This window comes from Erpetoichthys calabaricus, chromosome 1 (genome assembly GCF_900747795.2).
Source record: "Erpetoichthys calabaricus chromosome 1, fErpCal1.3, whole genome shotgun sequence".
In the NCBI taxonomy this organism is placed as follows: Eukaryota; Metazoa; Chordata; class Cladistia; order Polypteriformes; family Polypteridae; genus Erpetoichthys; species Erpetoichthys calabaricus.
The window spans coordinates 50,131,605-50,145,543 of record NC_041394.2 but is presented as its reverse complement, the minus strand read 5'-3'; the positions used below and the strand labels follow the sequence as shown (position 1 = coordinate 50,145,543).

Genomic DNA, 13,939 nt, shown 5'->3' with positions numbered 1-13,939 from the left:
TCTCTTGCTTGGTAGTGCAACTGACGGCAAACAACTGACTATGGGTGGCAAGCCACTTTCAAAAGATTTCAGGGATAGAATTGTGGACAGACATATGGCAGGAGATGGATACAAAAAAATCTCAAAGGCTTTATCAATCTCAAGGAGTACAGTAAAGTCCATAATAAAGAAGTGTTTGGTACTACTAGGACACTCCCTGGATCCAGCCGGCCGTCCCTCCAAGCTGGATGGAAGAGCAAGGACGAAACTGGTATGAGAGGCTACCAAGAGACCAATTGCCACTCTGAAGGAGTTACCAGATTTTATGGTAAAGAGTGGTCATTGTGTGCATGTGGCAACAATTTCACAAGTGCTCCACAACTGTAGCTTGTTCGGGAGGGTAGCAAGGAAAAAGCCACTTCTGAAGAAAGGCCACATGAAGGCTCATTTGAGCTTTGCCAGAATGCACCTTGAAGATTATGATGCCAAGTGGAAAAAGGTCTTATGGTCAGACAAGACCAAAATCAAACTATTTGGCCTCAATACAAAACGGTATACCTGCCGGAAATCCAATGCAGCTCACCATCCACAACACACCATACCTACAGTAAAGCACGGAGGTGGCAGCATCCTGTTGTGGGGGTGTTTCTCTGCCGCAGGGCCTGGGGCTCTCGTTAGGGTAGAAGGAAAAATGGATGGGGCAAAATACCATCAAATTCTTGAAGAAAACCTGCTACCCTCTACCACAAAGTTGAAGATGGGCAGAATGTCCACCTTTCAACACGACAATGACCCGAAGCACACAGTGAATGTTCTTGTGTGGCCCAGTCAGAGCCCAGAGCTAAATCCCATTTAAAATCTCTGAAAAGATTTGAAGATAGCAGTCCACCAACGCTCATCATCCAATTGGACCAAACTTGAACAATTCTGTAAAGAAGAGTGGGCAAATACTGCTCAATCTAGATGTGCAAAGCTGATAGAGAAGTATCCCAACAGACACAAGGCTGTCATTAAAGCAAAAGGTGGTTCAACAAAATGACACTGACATTGGGGGTGATCCTTTATTAATCTCAGTATGTCTTGTTTTTGATTTTGTATAATTTTTCTGAACTATAGCTGTGATATCTTTCACAAGTAAGTAAAGCTGGGAAGAAATATTTTGTGTGTGTGTTTTCACTTAAGGCAGTAAAGCAAAAAAAAGGGAATATTTCAAAGGGAGTGATTCTTTTCTATACTATGTCAAATGCAAAGTATGATTCAATGTTCCTTTGATGCACCATATATATTACACAATACCTTACAAACTTCAAAGTTAATAACGGGCTCTCCAATGCTTTAGAAAAAAAGGTAGGCGACTAACACAGTATTGTATTAATACTATAAAAATGGTCACATGAAGCTGGCTTATCAGATAGCAGAGAAAGAAGTTACACAGTCATTCTTCAGAAGAACAAAAAAAAAAAATCAGATACTGGCTTGCTCCAACACAAGTGGCAGTAAAATATACCTTACCTTGGTTTCACTGCAGACACCTTTGCAGTCCTGCTTAGAAATCCTGTTCCAGGGGTGACTGGCATGTCGTCCTCAAAAGGATTCAGTGAAGTCTTCTTTGGAGGTGGCTCCTCAAAAGGATTAGTGGACTTTAAAACTTCAAATTCCTCTGATGAATGTCTCTGTCGTGATTCCTGATCAGTAGAGGATACTGGATAAACACTATCCTCTCTCTTACCAGATTCCTTCTTTCCTCTAACCATGGATAATAAAGTAGATACTTTACTGCCCTCTCCTTTATTTTTTTCCTCCTCCATTTTCTTCTTTTCTTCCATCCGCTTGACTTCCTCCATTCTTCTCCTCTCCTCCTCCCTCCTGGCCTCCTCCATTCTTCTCCTCTCCTCATCCCTCTTGGCCTCCTCCAGTCTTCTCCTCTCCTCCTCCCTCTTGGCCTCCTCCAGTCTTCTCCTCTCCTCCTCCCTCTTGGCCTCCTCCAGTCTTCTCCTCTCCTCCTCCTCCCTCTTGGCCTCCTCCAGTCTTCTCCTCTCCTCCTCCATTCGTCTCCTTTCTTCTTCCCTTTTGACCTCCTCCACTCTCTTGGCCTCCTGCATTTTCCTTACCTCCTCCTCCTCTTGCCTGGCTCCATCTTCTTTCCCCCTTACTTCCAAAGTTTTCTTCTTTCTTTCATCATCTTTGAATTTATCCTCGACCAGCAGTTTCTCTTCCATTTTCTTTTCTTCCTCTTGGGAACCAGCAATCCCAATATTTCCTTTGTAGGAATGCACTGCGGGGCTTTTAAGGGATTCGCTGGAAGAGGTCTTATCCTTGATATTTTCCACTGAGCCACATGCACTTTTTGACAGGTTCTGCAAAGATCCTGTCAAAGAAGGCTTCTGTACCTCTGGCTCTTCTGTGTACACATGGCTGCCATTAATGCATACATTAGAGCGAGACACAGGATCATTTTTGGGGCGCAGACCTCCTAGCAGAGAGAATGGCTCTTTTTTGCCTGAAAGCTGTTGTAACTGTTTGGCCTCACTACTCTGAGTACGCTTGTGGGTCAAGAAATTGAGGGGGGGCTTGCTATCGGCTTTACTCTTCACTGCAAGAATAATAAAAAACAAGATTTTAATTAGAAGAGTTTACTAGTAAGAAGTCTACAAACCAGAGATTAATAACCTCCAGAATAATTGCATTAATATTTAAATCACATTATAAAAAGTAATCTCAGAAAATGTCCTGCATAAAATAACTTTTCTATTCTTTCCATCCATGCATCACTAACCAAGTTTTAATCTAGTGCAGTGTCTGAGAATGTGGGGGAACTTGGATGGTGGCGTAATTAGTGACTTTAAACTGGTCCAGTATGCGTGAGAGGGAAGTTTGCATATACAGTACTGTGCAAGGTTTAGGCAGGAGAGAAAAAATGCTGTAAATTAAGAATGCTTACACAAATAGAAGTGTTAATAGTTTATTTGTTTACCAATTAACAATGCAAAGTGAATGAACAGAAGGGAAATCTACATCAAATCAGTATTTGGTGTGACCATGCGTTGCCTTCAAAACAGCATCAATTATCCTAGGTACAGTTGCACACAGTTTTTGAAGAAACTTGGCAGGTAGGTTGTTCCAAACATCTTGGGAGAACTAATCACAGATCATCTGTGGATGTAGGCGGCCTCAGATCCTTCTGTCTCTTCATGTAATCTCAGAGACACTCGATGTTGTTGAGATCAGGGCCATACCATCAATTCCAGGACTGAAGATAGATCTTAATGACATTAGCTGTATGTTTGGGGTCATTGTCGTGCTACAGAATAAATGGGCCAAGACGCCTACCTGATGGTACTGCATGATGGATAACTATCTTTTTGCGTTTCTCAGCATTGAGTACACCATTAATATAGACCAAATCCCCAACTCCAGCCCCAAACCTGCAAGGAACCGCCACCATGCTTCACTGTTGCCTGCAGACACTCATTATCGTACCTCTCTCCAGCACTTTGGCGAACAAACCGGCCAAATATTTCAAATTTTGAGTCACCAGTCCAGAACACTTGCTGCCATTTTTATGCACCCCAGTTCTTATGTTTTCGTGCATAGTTGAGTCACTTGTCCATGTTTCCACGTCGGAGGTATGGCTTTTTGGCCACAATTCTTTAATGAAGACCTCTTCATTAGTAGATGGGTATACCTGGGCCCCACAGGTTTCTGCCAGTTTGGAGCTGGTGGCTCCGCTGGACATCTTCTGATTTCAAAGGGAAGTAAGCATTATGTGTCTTTCATCTGCCACACTAAGTTTCCTTGGCCAACCCCTGTGTTTATGATCCTCAACGTTGCCCAATTCTTGGAGCTTCTTGAAAAGAGCTTAAACAATACATCTTGAAACTTCAGTCTCTTTTGAAATCTTTGCCTGGGAGAGACCTTACTGATGAAGAATAACTGTGTCTTGTTGCTGTGCTCAGTCTTGCCTAAGACATGAAACTGTCTTCCACAACCTCACCTTGGTAGCAGAGTACGGCTACTCCTCACCCAGTTTTAAGCCTCCTACACAGCTGTTTCTGTTTCAGTTAATAACTACCTTTCAGCCTACATATGAGAATGATGACCATTCGCGCCTGTTTGTATAATTGGTTAATTATACACCTGACTATGACCTGACAAAATCCTTGACTATGTGCAAGTGTACCTATAAGAACTGATGCTGGTTTTAAGGCAAAGGGTACTGTGTGTGCAATGCAGTGGACTGGTGCACTATCCATGGCTAATTCTTACCATGATCCCTGATGTAGTTGTGATGTGCTCCACCACACCTGGGTCAATAATACATTTTAAGTGTCTAAGATAAACAAGATACAACCTTGAAACAATAGACTACCAAACATACAGATTAATTTAACTTACCTTCATTAAGACTGTCATTATCAAGTTCAGAGGATGGGCTGGTCTTCAGTTCTGATCTGGTCTCTGGGAGGGGCTGAAGAGTTGGCAGCACTGACATGGACTGAGAAAGAGAGGTGCGTTGAAGACGAGAGCTAGGTTTGAAGAGTGACTTAATTTTGGGGGATTTTTTCTTGGTATCTAACTGTTGATGCACTTTTTTTTCACCATCATCTTCACTGTCTGTCAATACCTGAGTGACACTGGGAACAATGGCTGAAGCAGAATCAGAAAAGCCTTTTGCATCTTTCTTCCCTTTGATTTTGTCTTTAAGCTTGCCAAATGGGGAACGCGATTTGTCTTTGACAGACAGGTCAAACATGCTGGCTGTCATGTTGTTCCTCATAAACTGTATGTCCACCTGAACCTCACCACGCTCTTTCTCTTTTTTATTTGGTTTGGACTGCAGCTTGAACCACCTGAAAAAAAAATAAAAACAGATTCTGAACTGTGTCATAAAAAAAAAAAAAAAATCACATATACTGTATTGAAAACTGAAAATGCCTAATTGATTTCAGAATTAGAGAAACTGCTTAAAAAAGGGTGAAAAAATCATATTTTTTATTTTTTTGTTGATCTCTCCTATGTAAGAATGTCTAACCTACTAATATATTTAATTAATTGCTTTAGGGCATTTGTTTTCCTGGAGCATCTTTAATCACCAGACCTTTCCAAAATGGTGTACTGACAGTAATGACTGGAGCTCTTTATTGCCTGAAGGCATCAGACAATATACAATTTACTTTTCCCATCATGCCAATCTTTAACCTAACCAGATGTAATAAATGTACTCGCACAGGAACAATTCTTCTTTGGAATATAATGTTAGAATTTGCATAGTTCTGGCACTATAATATCAAAAATATGTTAATAACCCAGAATGTCTGTTTTTAAAGCATTTACTTGTGGAAAAGAAGACTTTACCATGCTTAAATACAGGCAGCACCTGCTCCTCATCAAGGGCAATTTAACATAAAAACCATCTTACACACACTGCTCATTCCCATGGTAGCAGTATTCCTTGAAAATCACATAGGGGAACAGTGAATTAACTTAATAGTTTAAAATTTAGTCAGACTTTCCTTTTGCTTACACCCTGAAATGAATGAAGCACTGATGTACTTATACACAACTTCTGTTGTTGGTGTGGTATCTGGAAACCAGAAGCCTGTCAAGATTAAACTCTGCTTCATAAGTTTAAGATCAATAGTTTTCCTATTTTCTGCAAGTATGAAGGAGGCACTCTAAAATTCTAACTTACAGTATATTGGAAAAAAGTCAAAATTAGAAACGTTTTTGGAAAAATAACTTTAAAATTTGATTCACTATTAAAAGCATGGGAAATTGATTTAACAAGTCACTTTGAAAACAACAATGTAGGAGAAATAAAAAAAGTTAATTGTTAAAAATCCAAGAAACAAATGTAAAAATGGTTTGGAGTATTGACAAGCCATGTCAAATGATACAGTTAGCAACACTGAAAAAATATCTTCAAACTTATGCAGCTCTGTGCTAATCTAAGCAAAAAAAAATCATATTCCTTTGGGAGGTCTTTTCCCTTTAGACTCCCATTCTAGATCAAGAGTGCAGGTTTTAAGGAACAAGATAATAGTGTTTCTTGAAAAACAGATTTTCAACATGTTAAAAAGAATTTAAACATTATTATGTAGTGTGAGGGTTGGCTGGCATCTTTACCCAGCTGGGACGCCTCCTTAAAGAAGGACAGAGGGAGATGGCTTTTGAAAGGCACTATTTCCCCCGAACTGCAACTTGGCAGACCCCCTAGGTTGCAATGGTACCTCAGATTTCCACAGAGCTGTATGAGAACTGGTATTTGCCAGCTCAGCCCTGTTGAGTTCTGGGAATACTGCCAGTGTGAGCTGTGGAAGCTGCAGAGCCCTACTTTCAGCTCCACAACTGGAAGTGATTCCACACCTCCAAGGTGCAGTATAAAGGGAGCCACCTGCCTTCATTCCAAGAGCCAGAGTCAGGAGGAAGTGGACAAAGCTTGCCAGAGAAGGACTGGAGGAGGAGGATGGAAGAAAGAAACAAGAAGAAGTGCTGTGACTTGTTGTGCTTCAGTACAGTGCTGCCAAGGGAAATGATTTGGGAAGCGTATCCACCTGTAAATAAACGAATGTGTTCTGCACCTGTGGCTGTTGTGTCGGGTGTTTGGGGAGCTGGTGCATCCTCTGCTGGTCACACTAGTTAATGTTACAAACACATTCCCATGCACAAGTTACAGTTCAACATATCAAGGGATTCATTTACATACCATAGTAGGCAGCTTAGCAGGGTAAAAAAAAAAAAAAGTACATGACTTGGACCATCTTTGAGAGTCAAGATGTGCAGCTGTAGTACACCAGATATATTTCACAAGACACAGACAGAAACAGAGTACTGCTTTGAAGTCTGTGTCACTCTGATGCCTGCTAAGGAACAAAAGAAGTTCTAATTTAGACTTATTATGGCACAAAGAAAATTCTTCACTTTCCTCAGGCTGTAACAATGACATTTCATGTTGATATTCTATGTGAAAGCAGAAAATGCAAAAACCAAACACCACAATTAACACAACAGCATGCAGTGCCTTATTTCTTGACTATGTGCTTCTGAGTGTAGAATCTTGCAAGATCTGTATACCTGGAATAAAATTAAACCTTTCATAAATCTAAGACACTTCCAGTATCACTTTCTGGAGCCACATGCTAGAAAATTAGTAACCTTATAGGTTTTACAAGCTTAACGATTGTGGTGTTATAAAACAGTTTTACTCATTTTCTATGGCTTCCCCGACTATGGTGATTGAAATCAATAACTGAGATTGATATATTTTATATTTCAAAAATGTGTATTTGTGAGAAATTCTTGAGGCTACAGTACAGTACGTTCTGACTTGTTTATTTACATGCCAAACCTTGATGCTACCAGCATGACAGTGACATGCCCTTTATTCATTTAAAATCTAAGCAGGAAAATTTTTTTAATTATGAATTAGAAAAATGTAATCAAGAAATATGAACTAAAATCTTAATTTCAAAAGTAAGCAGGCATATAACAAACACATGTTTAGGAAATACTAAGGCACTATCCAACTCATGGGTATAACCAATGCAACCCGGATGTACCAATCAGAACCAATCAAGTTATGCTTTTGCTCCACAAGCTTTCCAAAATGCCCAGTAAAGATTTGAATGGATAACATCCTTCCAAGTGATGACAGTCAGTTTCCACTTTTTTTTTTTTTTAAGAAATCAAGAAAAAAAAAAAAAAAAAAAGGACAATTGTTCCATCAGTGAACTTAGGTAAGGATAACTTACTTTAACTGTTTCAACTCATTTCAAACCAAACCAATTGAAAGGGCTATTTGTTGGCATTGCTTCAAACAGATAGTCACTTGATTCTAAAATGCAAGCAAGTTGCTGGGACATTAAAACACAAAGAGTCCAATACATTTGTTCAGTTTATACTAATCTCTGTTTTATCAGCCTCACCATCAACATGTGGGACATAAACCTTATGATTAACTTTATAACATTACAGCATTTACCCTTTTACTTGGTATGTGCAACTCACAGGCTAGCCTTTGCAGTGACTTCTTTGATTAAATACAAATATGCACTGTTTCTATATACTGTTTTAATTGTTAAAAAAAATGGAAAAATATATAACCTTCTGCATATTCTAATTGCTACCTTTTATAGTCTACTGCTTTGTAGTTTATTTTTAATTAGTAAAAAGATGTTACAATGTCGATGTCCAGTCTATTTTGGGTTTGTCATCAACTGAGCCACTGCCTAACAAGATCACTTCAAGAAAGAATTCATTGAATTTATATAATCATTCAATTTAGTGCTATAATATAGGGTTTCCTACAAATTAGGAAATTGCATTGTTTCAGACAATAATGAATAAGTAGATTTTCCCAGCTGATTCATTTTTTTTTTTTTTTACACTGGTATGTTTATACTATTTTAGATCTAAATAAATTTTATATCAAATCAGAAAAGGTGAACTTAAACTGGTATCTCTTCTTATTCATTCTCACTTTACAAATGCACTGGTGCACATTTGTTGCAATAAAGAAGTCTGTCTCATTGATAACTAGACTGCTTCATGCTGCCATATCAAGATTTCTAAATTGATGGGCATGTGTTGATAAACTGTAAAGAACTGGTTGCAAAGCCAGCAATCCTGTTTAAGTTGTTCCCTTAGAGTATAAACTAAATACAAATAAAATGTATACAATAAAAAGTAACAAAACTGTCTTTATATCTTGTGATAATGCTTGAACAACATGTATGGTTCCCAAACCTCTCCACTTGCAGCACCACGGCAACTCCATGTTTCTGTTAAATTCCACCAACAGAACACCTAATTCAAAACAATAAGGTAGTGATTAGCTCAACCTTTTGTGCTAGTGGTACAATCTAACAAGTAAATACTGGAGGTGAACTGGATATTGACCACAAATAATGGGGTTAAAATAGCTATGCTAAAACTCACTGAATAACAAAATACTAAACTAACCAGTAGTTTTCTGTGATCCTGTATACACTTTGTTGAAGAAGGCATCTCGATTTTAGAGTACCTGCCCCTCCAAAGTGTCCAGATAATTATTTTTACTTTGCTGAAGTTAATGACAGTAAACTTGCTGAAGTTAATGATGATAAATAAATTTTCTCACATAAACCACTCTGTAGAATTAACTCACCAAGCAAGCCAGTGAAGCTGGTAACCGACACCAATAGCTCAAGACTCCTTATTCTGGTACTCTCTTTAAAGGTTGCTGTTGGATCAGATTATTCTGAATGTTACCATGCAGGCACATTTCTCATAGTTGAGGGCTGAAATAAACAGTATTAAATAGGAGTAGTCCAAGTTACAGAAATTGATGCGTTTCATACATTCTAGTGTCTCTCAACAAGGTGAGGAAATTGAGGCTCTGCATAAAGGAATCACTGAGCTGGTCAATCAGTAGAAGTCAGTTGAAAAAATTGCAAGGATTATTGGGTTGGCTGAAGGCTTAGTAAAGGATGATCTAGGTTAATTTCTGGTCAAGGCTTTGCCAAAATTGATTCTTGCTAGGAGTGCTTTTCACCATAGAAAGTGAATGGGGTCACAGAATCTTTTCATCTATCATTAAAGATTGTGTCTGCATCCAGTTTTTCCATAGTAACATTTCAAAAAAAGTAAGTCAGTTAATCTTAAAAAGAGCAAAATAAAATGGCCTATGTCCATTTCTTCTCTGTCCTTCAAAGCCAAAACCTCATCTGGGTGCTTCCCACAGTCTCTGAAATTAAACAGATGTTCTGCAGACAGTCAAAAGGTTGTACAATACTCTGACTTTGACAGCACAATAGCTTATCTTTAACTTTTAATGAGATCAAGTTTTTCTGTGATCATATATGCCTTTCTCACTGACTATTAGTGCAGATGGAGCTTACTTTTTACAGTTACATTAGGCTGTTTATTTACTGCTCATTTACCTTTGTTTTATACTTTGTATTCTGCCCCTTAATGAAAGATTTGGAGGTCATTTGCAATACATGAATTTGACTCAAAGGGTGGGGAGGTTTTTGGCACTTTTTTGTTTACGACTCTACTAGTCATTAATCATGTCAGGTTTCAGTATCATTTTCTTCCTCCTGGTGCTCCAATGTATTTGTGTGTATATATATCTATTATAAAAAAAATCCTGGAAAGCAAAAGCAAAGCAACGATACGTGATCTTCTCGGAAGTCATTTAAAAGACCCACGAGACAAAAGAGACTTGCCACGGAGCTTCTCGCGGGGACCGTAAACATGAGACTTGGTGCCAAGAGATTGTCCCAGGGCCGTCACGCAGGGACGTGGAACATGAGATTCTTGCAAGACACACCCTACTTACAAAAGATATCATATAAGAGCACACCCATCAAAAAACACTCAGTAGTGTAAAAGCACGTAGTACACACATATCCTGTGCTCTCAGCACATATAAAGCATATAAGGACAATATGGAGAATAGAGACCCAAAGGCGTTGGAGAGAAAAAAAGGCAGATAAGAGATTATGAAAGCAGTGGAATTCGAAAGGCTCAAACAAACGATGGCGCAATACACATGCAGAGAAAGGTACAGAATATGAAAGCAGTAAAATTCGAAAGTATTGTAGCATCCCAGCCAGGTTGAGACCTTTTTGGTTTTAAGTGACTGTTTGGTCCGATTGAGGGAGGGCGGACTACAGCATGGAAGACTGATTGATAGCGGGGTATTGATTGATGCGGTAAGGAGGGGCGAGACCCGGGGGAGGAGGGGTTGGAGAGGGTGCTAGAAAGTTGTGTTTGGGGTTAGGAAGTCAGCGATTGTTCAAGTACCGGTAATACTTTTGTGACACTTTATCATGTCAGTCGCTACAGTATCAAAGAATAGAAAAGATCGCATTACTGCAAACAAAAGGTGATTAATCATCAGAACCAAGTGTAATTGAAAAAATAGCAGGACAAATCGAGGTCAGAAATAAAAGGCAAAAAGTAGACAACAAAGTCTTTTCGCCTTCGCATCATTCAATGCACAAAACGTGGATTTACACAATAATGGATCATACGCTATGAGAATCTGTGGTCCTGGAACAGTTAAAACAATGACAAGTTGAATTTCAAAGAATACACAATTCGATCAGGTGTATATTGATGATCACGGAGAAGCGATTCAAATTTTAACAGGCAAAAAGAAAGGTCATGTATATATTCCGCGAATAATATTACACACCAAAGGAGATTGTGATATGCCATTCGTATTAAAAAGTTTACAGTTTACCGTGAGAATAGCTTTTGCTATAACAATCAATAAATCACAGGGACAAACATTAGAAAAAGTCGGATTATTTATTAGAGAAACAGAAACAATATTCACACACGGGCAGTTATACGTTGTTTTGTCACAATGTGTCTCCAAAAAATATTGTTTTTAATGAAGCTTTAAAGTAAAAGTGCAAATAATGAAATTGAAACAATTCCAAAGAAAAAAAAAATTTTAATTGTATATCCGATTAACCAAACACAGGGGTTGGCGAGCGAAGTGAGCAGGGGGCAAAGCCCCTTGTGTGTGTGTTTGTATATATTATATATATATATAAGATGCTTTATCATCTCTGTTGAATTGGTGGAGAAGGATGTAAGGAGAGTTTTAGGGACTGTTTTTTATTGCTTGTTTATATCTTTGTTTGGTTTAGGTAAGGAGGTAAGGGGATAGTAGCCACTTCTGTGAAGACTGAGATTCTGCCATTATTCTTCTTTTGTTTACAGGACCTTTCCTGCAAATATTTTAAGTTAGTGAGAGAGAACTTGAGAGACTTGCTCTAGCAAGTCAGGCAGGTTTTGTTATTTAAAAGCTTAAATGCAAGGCAAAGATGACGCATTATATTTGTTCATTCTCCACACTCCTTACTCGCCCTCAGTTTTAATCTCTAACCAACAGACTTTTAAATTTGAATAGCCATGAGTTAATTCTTGATATGAATGCATGTGTATAATTGGCTTTTTTAATACAATTTAGAAAATGTATATTCCACATTCTACATGCCCTTTAGGTAAATTGGTTTTAGATTTAAATTCCACAAACTTTTCTTGGCTACTGAGGCTCTCGGTTAAAGAACTCTCATTTTATTCTTTGCAGTATAACTCCCACTCTACACTTAATTACATTTTCGCGTGTTACTTTCGTCTTTGATTTTGAATGACCAAATTGACACTACTATAACTATAGACTATAAACCTGCTCTTTCAATGCTTTACTTTGTTACTCTTAATTTTTGCAGTAGTGAGAAAGGAGAGATACTGGAGCACTGGAAAGTTGAAATTGTGACTCCAGTCTTCAAAAAGGAAAGCAAAATAAAGCAATTACAGACCAGTAAGACTTGCTTCTGTAACATGAAAAATTATGAAAATAATATGAAATAAAATAGGAAAAGCACATATATGAAAACAATGAACTAAATTAGGGCTGCACGATTAATCTTTTTTTTTCCTCATGATAATGATATTTATGACCCACGATCAGTTAATAAATATCGTCGCGATTTTACAGTATAAAGACCAAACTGTTTTTTATGGGCTGAGTTTACGGATTGGACTGCGTCACTATGACGTTACTGCGTCTAGATTGCAAGCGCTTTCTGAAGCAGTAGAAGTCAATAGCAGCAATAACAGTCAGTCAGAATAAACATATGATGGCTGAGCAACGTGAGGAAGGTGCAGAAGTGCGATCGTTAGTTCCTAAAAAGGGGTCATACTCAGTTGTCTGGAACTATCTCGGTTTCGAGGAATGTGATGTTGATCAGGTACGAGTCTTGTGCAAACTTTGTTCCTGTTCCGTCCAAACGTCCCAAGGTAACACAACAAACCTCATCAACCACCTTAAAAGCCACCACAAAGTACACTATCAAGAATTTCAACGACTGAAGGCACAAACAGCAACAACAAAAAATTACCAGCCATCCACAACACAGACAACAATATCAGGGACATTGTTCAACGCAATACCATATCTGCCTAGCTCGCAAAGACACCGGGAAATAACAGAGGCGATCACGTACCATATAGCCAAGGATGTGTGTCCAATAACCACCGTGAGCAGTGAGGGGTTTAAAAAAATGATCACAAAACTTGATAAAAAATATAGCATTCCCTCACGCAACCATTTTTCCAATGTTGCGCTGCCCTCGCTGTATGCGAAATGCCGAAAAGAAATAGAAAGAGAAATTCTCAGGCTCAGCCTTGAATATTTTGCTGCCACGACCGACTTATGGTCAAGCAGAACTGCGGAACCATATTTGAGCTTGACAGTTCATTTTATTGACAGCGAGTCTGAGATGAAAAGCAAGCTTTTGCAAACTTCGTTTTTCCCACAAGACCATACAGCGGAGTTTATTGCAGTGGGCCTCAAAGAAGCGATGTCCGCTTGGGGCTTGGTGGAAGAAAGACTTGTGTGCATCACAACGGACAACGCAGCTAATATGATTAGGGCAGCATCTGTGAATAACTGGCCGAGGCTACACTGCTTTGGTCACAGACTTCATTTAGCCATCGGTAAGTTGTATGTTTTTTTCCCCAGATATATTGAAACAATTTGACAATTTAAAAATATTAATTGTTGTTGTTGTTTTAGTGATATTATAATCAGGGGTGCACATAACTGGTACGCAGGTATGCATGCGTGGCAAAAATGATGAACGCGTAATGTCATTTTGTTACTACAGCGCTTTCGCGTACAAAACAGAAGAGCTCTTGACTGTGACCGTTTTTTGACAGCGTGTGATTAAAATTTCACCTTCACCATTTGTTTTATGTCCTTTTGGTTTAGGTACTGCGTTTATGTTCGAAAAGTGTTTATTCCTCCGACTCAGGACCCTATTCTGCACCGGCGGAAAGCACCATACAAAGTGGTTTTGTTTTGAAATAAAATAATTTTGCGTGTTTTCCGCTTGTGGCAGTGGTAATTTTTAAATGAGGCGCAGCTGTGCGCATTTTCGGCTACTTTAAGACGGCC

General features: G+C 38.7%; 1 protein-coding gene across 5 annotated transcripts in view; it reads right to left on the bottom strand.

The window, feature by feature from the left end:
- The window catches only part of rab11fip1a (RAB11 family interacting protein 1 (class I) a), an 81,738-nt gene that overhangs the window by 27,208 nt on the left and 40,591 nt on the right, over positions 1-13,939 (bottom strand). For all 5 annotated transcript variants that reach the window (XM_051924037.1, XM_028799173.2, XM_051924038.1 and 2 more), the window contains exons 3-4: positions 4,375-4,829; positions 1,492-2,572 (exon numbers count right to left, since the gene is read on the bottom strand). In XM_051924037.1, coding sequence (XP_051779997.1) covers positions 1,492-2,572; positions 4,375-4,829 — 1,536 coding nt within the window. The remainder of the gene's footprint in view (positions 1-1,491; positions 2,573-4,374; positions 4,830-13,939) is intronic.